A 17,470-nucleotide genomic window follows, 5' to 3' on the forward strand; every position below is an offset into this window, starting at 1 on the left:
CTATTTACATGTGGCATAAGTAATACCTACTTGAAATGTGAAACGTGAATAAAATTATTTGATTTGTTTTTATACATATATTTAATTAAATAGTATTGTTAACAACACATTACAGTAAATACGTAGAAAAGAGAATTCCTCTCTAACGTAAAGCACAGCATCCTTCTTGCATTCATTACCATGCAAAGAAATTCATTACTTAAAATAATTAATGATTAATAATTTACAATAAAACAATTTTTGATCACCCTATATGGAGTGTGACGTCAAATTGATGTCATCGGCACGAAAAGTACGCTCCCTGCTTATCATATAGACACATACCAAGCTAAGTTGGCAGTGATTTTACATGACATCTGGTACAAATTTTATTTAAAAACGCTTGACTTCTATGAAAAATTTAGCCTTGTACAGGGAAGGGAAAAAGTGCTGCCCAATTAGCATGGTATGACTCTATACTTGTTACAAATTATGACGTCCAAAAAAACAGTTGCAGACTGTGCCATCAGAGAGTTAGTTGTATCTATTACAAATTTTAAGGTTTTTCTTCTTTTAGAAGTTGTTTTTTGTTTATTTACAGTATAGAACTGATAATATCTCATGAATTGTATATTCGAATATGTATATGAGTCTAAGCGACTTAGGGCCGGTTGCATCAAACCGCCTGTCATCGTTAAAGCGTTCGTTAAATTTTATTGTATGGGAAGTTCCACAGACGTCTGCTGCGTGAGGATGATGTGTCTGTTGTGGTTGGTGCAACTGGCCCTTAGAATACACTCACCACCACATCTAGAACAATTTTTAAAATAGTTCTCTATCATTGAGCGATTTACATTGACATTTTTAATTTAGATTGTACGCGTAGCTGAAAAGCAAGCTTTTATAAAACACACTTAAATAAAAATATTTCATTCAGCATAGCGTTATAAACTTATAGGGATGTACCGACTAGTCGCCGACTAGTCGGGAAAGCCGACTATCCGGCCACATTTGTAGTCGGCGATTAGTCGGCGACTAGTCGGCAAAAAAGGCCGATTAGTCGGCACATTATAAGTGATGGAAAAACAGTACAAACATAAATTAACAGCTGATATTGTTGTATTATGAACCTATTTGTTATGTTGTTAGTCAAAAGAACAACTGCGGTAATCACAGAAAGAAATGTCCTACCAAGGACTATCGGTTTCATAGGCAGGATTCCTACCCACTTAAGTCAAACCGTTTGTTAAAAATGGAAATTGTATATCAATATTCTCATTGACCTTTGAACCTTTAAAAAATAATGAAAAGCGCCAACAAACGACCAATGTAATTCAAAAATTTTGATAAATTACTCGAAAATTATGTTCTGGCCGACTAGCCGACTAGTCGGCCGACTAATCGGCCACCCAAGCGCCGACTAGTCGGTAGTCGGCCTAGTCGGCCAAATCAATAGTCGGTACATCCCTAATGATAAGGCTAAGTTAGAATATGTACTTAATGTTGGATGAGATAGTCTACCTTATGAAATTGAACCAAAGAATTGAATACGAGCATTAACTTCATCAAATAAAATCTTTCACAGATAGTTCTCCAGCGTAGAATGGTGGGTGAGTGGTAAAGTTTTTGGCCCCTCCATAGTAATTGGGCTCTCCAAACAATACGACTTAGGGCCGGTTGCATCAAAAAGTCTGTCACCGTTAAAGCATTCGCTGCATTCGTTATATTTTATTGTATGGGAATTTCCATAGACGCCTGCTGACGATGATGTGTCTGTCAAATGTGGTTGATGCAACTGGCCCTTCTGCTTTTGTTTCTAACAGCCATATCAGCTAAGTGGATGGGCCAATAACTATAGCAGTTACCCTAGCTTTGTTAGGTTCAGTTCAGCCTTCGGTACACCGAATTTGAAACATTTCAGAAAACTTCTATTTGTATAGAACGAACGATTGTTCGTTTAGCCGATTAATGCGTAAACAGCATTTTTAAGATAAAAACAATACTTATTAACCAATACTGCATTAAATACATAACATAACATTTTTGCCAAGTAAAATTGAACTAGATATTAAAATAGACATAAACTGAGTCTTAACTAAATAAAAACCAATGATCCTCGTACATTTGATGCGTTTCGGACTTCATCACATTGGCAATAATTATCTAACCCCGGTATGATTCACATAACACTTTATTTTTCAATCTTAAAAACATAATAACACTTTTGGTTTTTACATAAAGCTATAACAACAGTAACATTACTAACTTTCAGAATAATCTTTAATAAGATTTTTTATACAATTTGTAACATTATCCCACATTAATAAACCTTATAAATGAAAACCTAATTTTAATATTACATGTTTCATAATAGGCATATCATTATCAATAAAACATTATAAGTGTTACAAAACAAATTGGTATTCGTATTATATGTATCACATAATACCATTTCCTACCTCCTTAAACCCTTACGCGCTCCTATACGTACAACTTACAGCTAAATTATGCAGTTTATTGACAGAAAAATATCTATACACAAAAATATATTAATATATAGGTACTCTGCGTCCGCTACATGAGTGGCAAGCCCCAGCCCCGGGCGTCGGAAATTGACTGCGTTGCGTTACTCACTGTCTCCTACGTTACTACCCGCTTATTTACAAACTTGTTCGTCGCCATGGCACGTGGAACGATGCAGGTCTACACTCTACTTCAAAATGAGGATATCAATAGGATGACATAGATTTCACGGCGGTACACAATTCATTTTATACCTACCTAACGCCGTCGAGACAAAAATCTCAACGAAAATGACCCCGAATACTACCAGCGAGACGTAAACAGTATCTAAACTTCACAAGAAATATAAGGAAAAAGCCAAGCTCGAAAATTCTCAACACATTGCTATAGCAAGTTTCAAAATGTATCTTACAGTAAACACACAATACAAATATACCGAACTATTCCGGTATCATTAAAACGACTTATAGATTCTTAGTCCTATCGTACAGCAGTTCGTTTGCTATCGTTACTGTAAGGTTGACATTTTCAACCTTATGTTAATGACAATAACAGGATAGTTGCAAGCTACATAAAGGATAGAAAAATAGAGCATAGCGAGGAAGTGTTCGTGATTGTATACGTAGTCAGTGCCATGATTGTTCAACACCCTACCTAGTCGTGTATGTACAATAGTGCAAATTTTAATGGTATACTATTTACAAAAGGACATGCGTTTCAAAATACTGTATTCTTTTTGTGTACTCCGCTATTAATAGGAAAATATAATTCTAACACGGATTCCTACAAAATTAGGCTTTAGATAAATAAATTAATCATTTATTGTCTCTTTTAGAAATACAACTGTCACAGGAAGAATGATAGATATGGATTGTTGAAAAGGGTAAGATGAAAGGTTCTAATATTTTTTGCCTTTTTATTGTTTTGAATCTAAGTACTTAGAGCCTATAAGTACAAGTATTATTGCTAATGACATTTTAGACTTCATACCGACCACTTTTGCGCTTTCCAAATATTGTATTTTTTCTCATGCAACGTGTTTTAGTCCCCTAGTTCCTCTTAAGCGTTTCCCTCTGAGTATTGAGTGGTAGTTACCACCGGTGTCGCTAGCACCACGAGTACCACAACGTCCGTTTCATATGGCACGTCAGAATTAGTTCCCTAGTGAAAGTGCAACGAATTTGTGTAAAATTATTGCTTGCAGTCAATTCCACATCGTACCATTCTTATCAAATACTTGAATATTATGTTTAACATACGGTTATATTTATATTATTTATTTAGAATCTCTCAGTATTTCGCCTTATGCGTTTATACGAAGCCCGTGGAGTTAGTTGAGACTAAAAGAGTTATAAAGGTTTATGGTACACAGAGTGGAAACAAAGTTCTTTTTATAATTTATTATCAAATAACCCCACGTTTTTTAATGGACCTGCAAAACGGTATTCATGTAGGTTGGTGAATTTTTCATTTAAAACATTATGGTACAAAACTAAAACTTACTTGCGGTAAAAATATCGGTCATAATTGTCTTTGGTAGTACCTTCGGGCTATGAGATCGTATTTTTGTTATTAATATAAATACCGAAGATACATAGCAAAGAGTTACTTTAAAATTAAACAAACTGAACTACGGTTATGTGTCATTCATACATCAATACAATCAGTACATAATTACTGAAGCCTAATAAATTTGTTTAATATATTTGCACATATGTTAAGTCATATGTACAGTCAACCAATTGGAACCGTAGGCCACTGTAGAACTATGTCTTAGTGACGTCATAAACCAGATTGCAAGAAATCTCTTACTGCTTGTCATTTTGACATGGTTGTAGAGTGGCCTAGGGTTCCAATTGGTTGACTGACACTGTACGCGGTTATCACAAAAATAAACTCTTAGGAAAAGAAATACAATAAGTTTTTCTGTAAAGCCGAGTGGTACAAAATGTAATGATTTACTCCCTTATTCATAAACGTACACTAAAATTATCAAGCCCATAAAGTTCGTTTGTTCCTTTCTATCACACCAATACATCGGAAAGGGACAAACGAACTTTATCGGCTTGATAACTTTAGTGAACGGTTATGAATAAGGGGGTTAGAAATTATTTAAATTTCGAGTCAAATGATATATTTTTGAACCTCGGTATCATATCATCGGTTGAACGCACTTTGGCTTAAAGCCATCCAGACTTATTTCTTACGTTGTGAGTAAGGTTTTATATAACTGCCATTTAAATATGCTTCTTATGGCATAGTCACTAAGTTCCTTATCAAAATATTTGTACAAGTTTCATAACAGCCTTTTTATGGAGCTTAGTAATTATGCCTCAGTGCATTCCACTTTAGCAGTAGATATCGCTCAGTTTAAATGTGTGGAAGTTTTTTTCGTTGAATTATAAATTGTGTTTTACAAACAACAATGGTAATGAATGTGTCGTTTTTTTTATTTCGCCCTGCTCAATATAAGGTTCAATGCGAATCCAACCCGGTCCTAGTACATAATCCCGCCGATTCGCTAGAAACTCTTCTTAGAACACACCGTTCCGCTGACTCAGCTTAGTAGGTGTCTCAGTGGGCTAGGTTAGGTAGGTTATGCTTGATATAGTAGGGGCAGCGCGCGACACCCACGGTGATGAAAATTTTCCACAATTCGCTACATATCTCACTTGATAACTAAAATAAATCCAACCTTACATAGTCCTTAGAGTACACTCTCTCGCTGATTCAATGGGCGAGGCAGCTGTACGGGTTATAGCGGGGGTGGCGCGCGCCGTACCCACGGTGATAAAACTTTCCACAATGCGATTTTATCTGACGCGATGACAATACTCGTTGAAACTTCAAAACAAAGCCAACCTTAGATAGTCCTTAGAGCACACTCTCTCGTTGACTCAGCTCGGTAGGAGCCTCCGTGGGCGAGGCGGCGGTGCGAGTTATAGCAGGAGCGGCGCGCGCCATGCCCATGGTGATGGGCGTGTCGTCCGGGTCCTCGTCCGCCTCCTCCAGGTCCTCGTCGATGGGCGTCAGCACGTCCGCCGGCTGCTGGATCTCGTCCTGTTTCCTGCGGGCGATGATAAAACTTGAGTGCATTTCTGTGGTCCTAGTGAAAAAGGGTATAACTCAAATTGACTCGGTGAAAAAGGTCACAAGTCCGAGGTGAACTTGGTGACTTCTGCCCTTTTCCACCGAGTCAATTTGAGTTATACCCTTTTTCACTAGGCCCACAGATTTGAATATGAACTCAATCTTTGGTCATTGGCTCACAAGTCAAAAGCGTCCAAGTGCTTGTCGGACTTTATAAAAACGGAAAAATAATGCCCGATGTGTGGGAGCTCGACTTAAATATTTATTTTATTCGGCCGCTCCACGGGAGAGAATGAACTCTATCTGAGATCTATCTGATTACGTCACTCCTTCTAGTCTGGACAAAGAACCGGCAAATGACGTGAATGTAAACAACGAGGAAGAACGTAGTCGCCATATAAAACGATGCGTCATAGTTTCTAGTAGCATCACACACGGCACAGGCTAAACGCGAGCTTCCACTAGCAGCTAGTCCACGGAGAAGAATGAACAGGAATCAATCTGATAACGCCACTACATTAGTATATTTACGTTCTAAACAAAGGAGCAGCGAAGACGTAAGCGTAGCAGCAAGGAAGACCGCAGCCGCCATATAAAACAAGACGTCATAGTTCCTAGTAGCATCATACACAGCGCCAACGAGAGGTGAGCCTACTATGGCATCCGCGCCACGGAAGAAAATGTAGAAAAGATCTATATGATTATATTTACCTTCTAAACAAAGGGGCAGCGAACGACAAGCGTGGCAGCTAGGAAGAACGCAGCCGCCATATAGAAAGACGCATCATAGTTTCTAGTAGCATCATAAACAGCGCCTGCGAGCGGTGAGCCCACGATAGCCACCGCCCCACAAAGGAGAATATACTACGTCATTTTAAAGTGGCCAAATTTACTCTGCTGACCTTCTGAACAAAGGAGCAACGAAGGACGTAAGCGTGGTTGCAAGGAAGAACGCAGCCGCCATATAGGACGACGCGTCATAGTTCCTAGGAGCATCATATACAGCGCCAGTGATCGGTGAGCCCACAATGGCGGCTGCTCCACGGAAGAAAATGTACTAAGCCACTATTTATATCAAAAGTGACACTATATTTTACCCTCTAAACAAAGGAGCAGCGAAGGACGTGACCGTGGCAGCCAGGAAGAACGCAGCCGCCATATCGAACGACGCGTCATAATTTCTAGTAGCATCGTACACGACGCCAGCCAGAGGTGAGCCTTCTATGGCAGCCGCGCCACGGAAGAGAATGCAGAAAAGATCTATCTAATTACGTCACTATGTTATTACTATATTTACCTTCTAAACAAGGGAGCTGTGAACGACGTCAGCGTAGCAGCAAGGAAAAACGCAGCCACCATATAGAACGACGCGTCATAGTTCCTAGTAGCATCATACACAGCGCCAGCGAGCGGTGAGCCCACAATGGCGGCTGCTCTACGAAAGAGTAATTACTAAGTCCACTATATATGTATATCGAATACACAAACGTTATTTTTACCTTCTAAACAAAGGAGCAGCGAACGACGTAAGCGTAGCAGCAAGGAAGAACGCAGCCGCCATATAGAACGACGCGTCATAGTTTTTAGTAGCATCATACACAGCGCCAGCGAGCGGTGAGCCCACAATGGCGGCTGCTCCACGGAAGAGAATGAGTAGACCGAAGGCGTTCGTCAGCTTGTCGAGGCCGAGCAGATCTACTAGGATGATGGATGTTAGGGAAATGTAGCCCGCTGAAAAATAAAACATGTCGATTAGTATGCTCAACCAAAGATTTTTAATAAGTTACTAACGTAACAGACCCTTCACTTGTCCGCAAAAGGACAAATACCTACGCTTTATTTAACTAATACCTACTAATAAGTTATAGTACGTCAAACTCAGAAGAATATTAGGTACGTGCCACGCGACTATACAGGCGGGCGCGTGGGTGGGGCGCCCCTCGGCCACTTGTTACCTCGGGGCAACTGCTAGCGGGTAGGTACTTAACGCGCGACCGCGAGCGAGTGACGTGGGCCTGGCTTAACAATGTTCGCTCAAGTCATATGCTCAAACAAAGTTGTAGATGTGTCGAGTCGAATAACGATGATATTTTTCTATTGTTTTTTTTATACAAAGTGTTCTGGACTGGATGTTTGAGACAATTTCATGCAGTGAATCAGAGCAAGGGCTAGAGATGCTAGAATAGTATAATGAAATTTTTGAGTTTATTGATCAAATTATACTTACAAATAGCAATTCCAAAGAATATCGCCACCGCGACATAAGAACCATAAGACGCGCAGAAAGGCGTCGCAGCAACAGATACCTAAAATTAAAAACATAATTTTCAGTTTGAGATTTTTTTATTTTTACACTTTGATTTGTGTTCATGGCTATTTGTGGCGACGATGTAGGTAACCATAACATAAAGAATTGAAAGCGACATAGCCAATTGTATTTGCGGTACAGGATAATAGAGTATTATAAAAGTAAAATAGTATTCATATTTATAGATACACACGGAAGACTTACGTAACCACGGCCTGTGCAACCTGGCCGAAACGTCGGAAAAAGGTAAAATAATGATATTTAATCGAGTTCGACCTGTGTGTGACTGATATCCATACTAATATTATAAATGGGAAAGTGTGTGTGTCTGTTTGTTTGTCCATCTTTCACGGCAAAACGGTCCGACGAATTGACGTGATTTTTTAGGTAGAGATTTGAAGGGATGGAAGTGACATGAAACGGCTACCTTTTGTATCTCTAACGCGAATCCGCGGGCAAAAGCTGTCTTTACATACTAATACATTGCAAATCTTGGAAATGGACATGCGTCTGTTTGTATCCATGGTTTCACGGCAAAACGGAGCGACGAATTAACAATTATTAAATGGTCCAAAAAAAGGGATGGAGTGGAGAGTAAATAGGCTACTTTTGGTCTCTTTTAACGCGTACAAGCCACGGGCAAACTATAGTTATGTAACGAGAACTTAATTTATATCGACGGCCAACAAGAACTCCTACGGAAGACGACCAGAGCAATCACTTTTTGACCTTATTGCATTGTAATAAGGTGTAAAAGTTATACATATCTTTAGTATATATAGGAGTTCGAGAACTTAAAGTGATATAAAATACCGTGGCAATGACGAGGCAGACATTGTTGAGCAATAGAGAGTCCATCCAGGGGAAGTCTGCGACCCAGCCGCAGGCGATACGACCGATTGTGTTCGTGATGCCGATGATAGATAGCAGGAAGGAAGCTTGCGATGATTCTACACCCTGAAATATAAAAAAAAACAGTGTTATCTTGATGTTTATGGTGGTATTTATCATACCCTTTCAGTCTAAGGGTTGAGTTAGCTTGGTCCAACTTCGGCGTGCCTGGGACTTCTCCGTATAGCAAGACGACGGCAACATAGAGGTTTTAGTGGATTCAACTCGAATACTGATGTGTTTTGTTTATTAAAAGAGTAAACAATAATGACTATAGTCCCAGATTTGTAAGTTCACATTTTTGACACATTTGTTTTGAAGTCTGTGGCGACGTATCCTTTGCCAAATCTAAAGATTAAATTCGAATTGGTGGAATCGATTAGTCCCTTGTACAAGGAGGTGCTCAAATATATGATTTCTATCAACTTACTGAAATGTCATTTGAATCGTTGACAGACTCTCCACAGCACTAGTTTAAAAATATAAATGAATGATAAATGACATAATAAGTAAATCCTGGGTGATAAATTAATATCGTAAAATACTCACTAACGAAGATCCGCAAAAATGTAACATGTGTTAGATTATGTTTAAAGTAAGCGAAATATTGTTGTTAAGTACTTGATTTTTTAAAATATTATTACAGGAATTTATTTAAAATTTCATTAGGTTGCGCGAGTTTACGTTTTGTGGACGCTGTCATGTGTCAAAAAGAGGTTCTTACAACTCTGGGACAATAGGTACTTACCGTATCTGCGCGCCTTCATTAAGTAGATATGTAGTCTTGAACTCGAAGGGTTGGCATTATGTACATTCAGCATGGCGGCGTTTACAATAACGAAGGGCACGAACGGCTCACCGTGCCGAAGATATCCGACATCCCGATGAGCATGAAGAAAGGATCAGGTTCGTGCAACTTACGTCTAGCATGACCTGCGTCTATGGGTTGGTATTACGTACATTCATCATGGCGGCGTCCACGATATACACGAAGGGCACGTAGAGGCCGGCCATGCCGAAGATATTCGAAACCCGATGAGCATGAACGCAGGGTCGCGGAGCAAGCTCACATCCAGCATGGACCCGAGGGCGGACTTGAAGGATTGCGGCAGCGATAAGCACGGGCATAGGTCGTATTCTGAAATATACAATTTAATTATTTTATCGTTTTGTTTTTAATAGTAGTAACTTATTATTGCTGGTAGCGTACCCTCTCGCAGATGTTTTTGCTTTATAAATATCAATTTAGAATACTTCCAATGTGACTTGGAACACCGTTGCCATTTAAGAAGTGTAACACTCTTACGGTAGATGTCGCTATGGTTTACCTAAGGCCTAGGTATATAGTGGAAAGACTCGCTGTAATAGATCTTGGTGACTCAGATGGCAGAGCGCTAGTATTGTAACCATTATCATCTTAGCAACTTACGTTCTCGAGCTTCAGCATTCCTAGCCCGCTGCCTACTCTGAAGCAGACTGAGCACGGAGTTCCTATAAGCCTGCAATCTCTTCTGGCTCTGGTACTGCGGCAGGTTTAGAACTGAACCAGAATAGAAGATACTTTTGCAAGACATAAAAGAAGGAAGTCATCAACTTACGTTCTTGAGCTTCAGCATCGCCAGCCTGCCTGCTCTGAGGCAGGCTCAGCACGGAGTTCCTGTAAGCTTGCAAGCTCTTTTGACTCTGGTATTGAGGAAGATTGAGCACAGAGCCGGAGTAGAAGATGTCCTTCCTGGACATTGGTCGCACCATGCGAGAGGGTTCGCGTGGTCCCGCTACGGATAGCTTAGAGTTGTACATGACGCTCTCTGTGTCACCCTGAAAAATGGATCAAACTTGATAAATTCTATTTAAAAAGGCGTCAATGGTAGTGTAACACAAATTTCACTGCGTTCGCTTTAAAGCCTCCGCCACACATAAAGCGTTTTGATAGCGTAGCGTTAGCGGAGCGCAATGATAGCGGTGCGCCGGCGGAACGTCCGTTCCGCTCGCAATCCGCGCTCGTTAGTTCCCGCCGGCGTCCGCTGGGCGCAACGCCAGCGTTCGTCCGGCGCACCGCTATCGTTGCGCTCTGCTGCTACTGCTCCGCTGACCACTCCGCCTACGCTATCAAAACGCGCATGTGTGGCCGAGCTTTAACACCTAAGCTGTCCTTAGGACTGATGACATGAACATTTTACAAGGACGGCTTTAGGTCATCTTGACATTCGAAAGGTTAAAAATACTACTTCGATGATCAATATTATTAGGTAAGGCTAATTTCCGATTTATTTTGAGATTATTAGAAATTGCCGTCTATATTTTAAGAAAGCTTCCGTTTATATGACTTTGTCTGTACTTACATCGATTCTGTATTGACTATTCATGGAAGTTTTGGACGTGGCTTTAATAGCAGCTAAGGACGGTTTAAATCTGGAACAAAAAAGCGAAATTAGATTCCTGTTTATCAAAATCGCTAACATTCACAAAAGCATCAACAATACAACATTCAATCTACTTGCACCAACATAGAATGTGATCTCGATTAAAATATATCCAACAAAAGTAGAAGGCAGATTGAAGAATTGGGTTGCCGCTAAACATGAAATATGTCCATGATATACCATCCATGTCCATTGTCTACCACACCATCCTATAGACTGAGCAAGGGTCCTATCCTTCAGCACGTCACCAAAACATACCTCGTCCACCATCTGTATGAACGTCATCTACACTACATATTTCGTGTCCGTCAGGCAAATGCATTGCAAATTGATCAGTAAACATACAGGTCATTTATTTAAGTAAATGAGAGCAGTAAAAAAAAATGTTGTTGTTTCGACCGATATCACGTGTGCTTTAAATGGTATTATTGACAGTTTAGCGAGTACTGTAGTTTAGGTACAGTTTATTAATATATGTTCCAGAACATAGTTCCCACACGTTGGGGCGATACACGGCTATGCGCGCCAAGCTGACTTCAAAATGTATATGTAACTATCTATTTAATGCTTGATTGCTTGAGGTACAGTTTTCTTCGCTATAGGTACAGTTTAGTACAGTATAGGTACAATTATTTGGTGCAAATTTTGTGACTATTCAGACATCTCTCACGCCATCCTGTTTGATTTGGCGGTCGAAGAACGGCACGGACCCGTGAAACGTTCTTGCGCGCTTAGTACGGGCAACATTTCCAAGTTCAGCTAAAGCCGCTAAAGCAGCTAAAGCTAAAGCTGTTATCTTAGCAAGTCAAGAAGACACTTCACCATAAATTGTCCACCACCTGTAGATATAAAAGTTATCTACGCTACCTATCGCCTGACCTATCGTGCTCTGCTTGCGCTGGCGGTCAAAGAACGGCACAGATCCATTCTTCGGCAGCCCGGGCGCTTGCGCGCTGAACGCTGGCGACGATACGTTGCGCGACATCTGGTTACCTCCGTTGGTTACGCCGTTTTCGCCCTAGAAATTAACAAGTAAGTTACAAGATGAAAAATAAGCGGCGGTGGCCTTTGCCCAGAGATGGGACATAACAGACTTTTAATAAAGTTACATGCCACAAAACATAAAAAATCTATTTCCATGATACCTAAGTTCGACGGGTGTCATTGTGTGAATTGTTTTTAGTTATTGAAATTTATTTATCTTTACGAGTTTTCAAGTAAATATCTAATAAAATTTTACGGTTTTATTTGAAATGCTCGGATTTCTCTAGGATAGCGGTGCCTAATATAACTGAACAGAACAGATAAGTAAATAAAAAATAACAAACTTTATTTTGATAATGGTTATGGCTCTCATAACTACAAAGAAGAAAATAGAAATAGGGAAAACCTAATTACAGCTTCTCAGTAAATATAATGTGTTTTATTGGTTACAGTTTTTTTAGCTCCAACCTCCAAGAATTCACACGGATAGTAGTTTTGATTTTTGCGTGCATAAAATGCAAAACTTAATTATGGAAATGTACACAACGTCCGATGTATGTATGTATTTTAAATAAATGTCTTGGCATTCAAAACTGACTAAACTCACGCAAAAAGATATGAGAAAAAGTGTTACCTATGTTAGTTGACAGAAGTTGATTTATCTATGCAACATAATGTAAGAAGAGAACAAACGAAATCGAGCCATGAACATTGAATCAATGAAGAGTTTTAAAGCATGCTGCCAATTGCGTTTGACGTATGCCGTTCACACTTGATACCTCACGCGGCCTCGGTCTTCGAACACTGCCGTGGCGAAAGCCAAATACGACAGATTTCGATACCTAATGAATAACATGTTTATTTATCATTCATAATAATTGCCTTAATGACAATTTAAATCAAATATTGCAGTTTTTACGCAAGTCCAGGCGTATAGGCGCAATTTTTTTCATTGATTAAGCAGTTAACGATTTGACCGTGTTTGCTAAGTCGATCTTCCTGTGTACCAATCCTGGTAAGGGCATTTATTTGTGTGATGAGCACAGTTCGATTTCAATGTATTTAAGTAATTGTATAAATTGTATAATATTCTCTGCGTCCCCACAACACAAGCCTTCTTTGATATTACCGAGGGGCTTAGACAGTCTGTGTAAGAAGGTCCTATAACACGTATTTCTTATAATTGAAAATCGATAAATAATAAAGACTATTAGCTAAATTAAAAAAAACAATTTCATCACAAAATTACCTTCTTCTTATCTCCACTGTCATCCACAACCCTCGCCTCCGTGATGGTGGGCAGCGTGGGCACGTTGGGCACGCCGGGCATGTTGGGCACCGTGGGCACCCTGGCGAGCGCCTCGAGGTTGAGCGAGGAGTGCACGCCGGGGTCTACGTTGAGCGGGGCCTGCAAAGATTGCCCTGACTTGTCCGTCGCCTGCTGACATACAACCTCTTTACATGGGCACGGTGGGGGAATAAGGTTAGCTCAGTAGCTGCACCGATGCTGATGTTGCCCGATGGAATGGGGACCGATGACGGTAAATAGACAGATGATTCGTTTCTAAAATGGTAGTTAAACATATATTCACATTAAGGCGTTAGTCATATTTTTAACCTCCGACGCAAAAACGATGGGGTGTTATAAGTTTGACGTTTGTGTGTCTGTTTGTCTGTCTGTGGCATCGTAGCTTCCGAACGGATGAACCGATTTAGATTTAGTTTTTTTTTTGTTTGAAAGCTGAATTAATCGGGAGTGTTCTTACTTCATAGCAGTTTTTCAAAATTTTAATTTTGTGGTTAGATTTCTTTGTGGTTGATTATATCAGTCTGACTTTTCTGTCTTTTATATTGTCAGATTTCTGGTAAATTTTTGACTTGATGTACTGTGATCATTCTTAACTAAAACTATAAGTCTATATTATTTGAAAACTATTTGAAATCAAGCGCTATTATAATAATGTTGTTCAAATATTACAAAAAAAAGAAGTTAGAACCGAATGTCTGTACTATTTACTTGAGTCAACGTGCATGTATGAGGTGTACATATAATGGGGATGCTAGGACCAATCCTAGATGGAATCCCGTATGGAATTTACCGGTCATGCATATAATACCGGTAATGACATACAATACATTCTGAAATTGATCACATAATCCCGATGAAACGAATTACAAAACCGGTCATGCTTATAATACCGGTAAATGATTTGAATACATACAATTTCTAGTTGATTACATAAACCCGATGGCGGTAACATACAATATTATAGATGACCCCATGTTGTTGACACTAGTATGAAGTGTGGATATGTGTGGGTAGTTAGGTATGTATGGTGAGTCACATATTCGTATCACATTTCGGACGAAATATTAAATTTTTGCAATGTTTCTGATAGTCGTCTAACGAGCTAAACGCAGATAAATACAACACATATTCATATTACTTAGTTATATACCCATAGTACGGGTTTGATCATATGGGGGAATCCCTATGTATTTATTGGCTGGCTGTAGATATGCCGCTGAATAAAAAATGTATACAATTATGATGTACTAGTACAATCATACAAAAACAATGATCACTATCATACACAAATTGCATCTCTAGAAAAAGTCGCAACAACTGTTGTTTTTCAAACTGATGAGTGCTGACTATAACGGGGTTATTTTATGACTAAGAGTCATCCATCCACTAAGTGAAAAAATAATAAGTTGTAGTTTTTAACTATCGTATTATGATACACCCCTAGTAAGATTGTTAACAATATTATGATCATGACTCCATTAAATACAAATGTGTGTTTAAGCTGTGGCGCCTGCCGCCACGACCCTTACCATGCTGCCCAAGCGACCGGTTAGTGAGTGGAGGGCGACATTACCTTCAGCCTCTTTTCCATAGTACCGTCGGGCAGTTGACCACGAAGTAGGAGCCGCCGATTGAACCGCGCTCCATTTGGAGGCGCTTCTCTTCGGCCATGCGTTGTAGGAGGGGCTTCTCTCCAGATGACTGAAATGTGAGAAAGTGTTTGTAAATTTATATGGCTACCTATGAATTTAATTTAATTTGCATCAAATAACAGATCAAGGCGTTACAATACTTATTTCGCTCCTGAAACTTAGAGGAACCAGCTGAATGACCTGAGTAATGATTACGAATGTAGGTTATGGCAGAATTATGGCTGCCTGCAATTAATAGCATCACATAAATATGTTGGTCAACCTAGGATATACTAGAGGCCGCGGTTAAGAATCAGTCCAGTCAGCAACAGATTCGCGTTCTACCCATGAGAACTCGTTGAGCAAAACGGCGGCGAGCAGCGCGAAGCCGACCGTGCCAACTTACTCAGGACTGTCACTACTCACCTTAGGGTAGACGAGCGGCCTCATAAGCGCTCCAAACACCGCGCAGTTAAGAATCAGTCCAGCCAGCAGCAGATTCGCGTTCTGCCACGAGCCGAACTCGTTGAGCAAGATGGCGGCGAGAGGCGCGAAGCTGAACGTGCCGACGCCAGAACCGCACACGGCGATGCCGGTGGCGAGCGAACGCCGCGCCTCGAAGTAGTAGCCCACGGCCACTACTGACGGGAGGTAGATCATACCGAAGCCTATGCCTGGAATAAGAAATAAAGGAGATATTAGGGAAAAAGTTGGTTTTTATTGTACATATAAAGGATACTTTAATGACACTTAATTATTTAGGATGTCTTTGTTCTTATTTTGCTTGCGAGTTAGGTCGAACAATTTTCCTCCATTGACTCCGATCTTGCTGAGCAAAAAATTTTACTACCCAAAATGCGGGAAAGAAAATATGCTCAGTGAAATTCACTTCAGATTTATTCCAGGTCATAAATAAACATAATTATATTTAAGCCTTCTTGAGCTTACCGTGGGCCTCAGTCAATCTGCGTAAGAATGTCCTATAATATCTATTTATTTTATTTATTTTATTTATTTAAAATTATTTTATTTATTTATATAAATATAGGCACCTATTAGGAATCCAACCTTTAAACGTTTTGCAACGTTATAACCAGGGTAATAATGGAATGTTCCGTTTAATAAGTAGGTGTTATTATTGTACGCTACTGATCTCCTAAATAGCAATTAAGATTCTGAAATGCTCAGCTCAGATGAATAAAAAGGGCTTGTTCTGAAATTAACGATCGAAACCTATTGTTACGTTCATACTAAGCTTGATTTAAATTATAGTGTTTGTGAATTTAATGTAGCTGCCGAAATATCCTTGTAAATATGTATAATCGTTAGAAAACCAAACCCACAATCCAGGAACCGCAGATCAAAACGCGTATGCCAACAATCATCGCTCGTAATTTGGCTCAGCGCCCAATAAGAGGACTTTGCCCAATTCACCAGCATTCATTACTCGAAGAGTAGCTCATTAGCCTGCTTTGATGTCTTAACAAGTAGGTAGTCAGCCCCATGATTTAGATATCAAGAGTGTCGAAATTTCGTCTACCTAATTCTAAGTAGGTAGGTGTCATAGTAACGTAATTATATCACATTATAACACCACTCAATTTACATCAAAGTGGTAATATTATCACGTGCTAAAATGTTATGTTGTCATGAGTCCAATCAAGCCTCTAAAATTGTGGTTATCGTATAGCGGTGCCGCTAATTACCTCATTCAGTCACTTCTACAAATAGTTTCGTTATAAGCGTATAAAAGTTATTTAAGGTAAATACTTTATGTACAGTAAACCAATAGGAATTATTCTGTGTCACATTCGACTTGGCCACGGTGACACACAAGATTCATGAGTTTTGGCTTCATTCTTCATGGGACAAGTAACCTATACAATGTAGGGGTAATAAAACTAATAAACAGATTGTGAGGATGGTTGGGTGTACTCGTATAGGAAGATTTTTGTCACTCTTTCACGTAAAATGGTGAATGAATCGGAATGAAATTTAAAGTAAATACGAGCATAAAATAAGTTATATTTCTTAAAACAATAGGGAAGGTCCTATACTATATGCGATGGGGATAGAGATCAATACAAATTATTCAACGCAGATGAAGACAGCATTTAAGCATCGCCCATGCATGCATGACACAGAAGGCATGGGTATGATTAAAGAACATAATATTATACCTATGTGGTGTAGGTGGCCTGCAAAGTATTTACATGCATAAGTCAATTCAATACACCTAAATCATTACGATGATAGGTCAAAGAAAAGAAGCTTGGTTACATTTGAAGAATACTTACCGCAAATTACCTCACACAGCCATTACTCCAAATAG

General features: G+C 39.5%; 1 protein-coding gene across 1 annotated transcript in view; it reads right to left on the reverse strand.

Annotated features, from left to right (window-relative positions):
- Positions 1-1,454: 1,454 nt before the first annotated feature.
- Positions 1,455-17,470, reverse strand: part of LOC125229842 (monocarboxylate transporter 3-like) — a 69,894-nt gene continuing 53,878 nt past the window's right edge. Inside the window, 13 exon segments of the mRNA XM_048134783.1 lie at positions 1,455-5,569; positions 7,092-7,323; positions 7,820-7,898; positions 8,714-8,857; positions 9,752-9,822; positions 9,825-9,979; positions 10,431-10,576; positions 11,119-11,203; positions 12,054-12,232; positions 13,448-13,606; positions 15,081-15,118; positions 15,121-15,208; positions 15,565-15,812. Of these exon segments, the coding sequence (XP_047990740.1) occupies positions 5,377-5,569; positions 7,092-7,323; positions 7,820-7,898; positions 8,714-8,857; positions 9,752-9,822; positions 9,825-9,979; positions 10,431-10,576; positions 11,119-11,203; positions 12,054-12,232; positions 13,448-13,606; positions 15,081-15,118; positions 15,121-15,208; positions 15,565-15,812 (1,817 nt within the window). The 3' untranslated portion in view covers positions 1,455-5,376.

This window comes from Leguminivora glycinivorella, chromosome 9 (assembly GCF_023078275.1).
Source record: "Leguminivora glycinivorella isolate SPB_JAAS2020 chromosome 9, LegGlyc_1.1, whole genome shotgun sequence".
In the NCBI taxonomy this organism is placed as follows: Eukaryota; Metazoa; Arthropoda; class Insecta; order Lepidoptera; family Tortricidae; genus Leguminivora; species Leguminivora glycinivorella.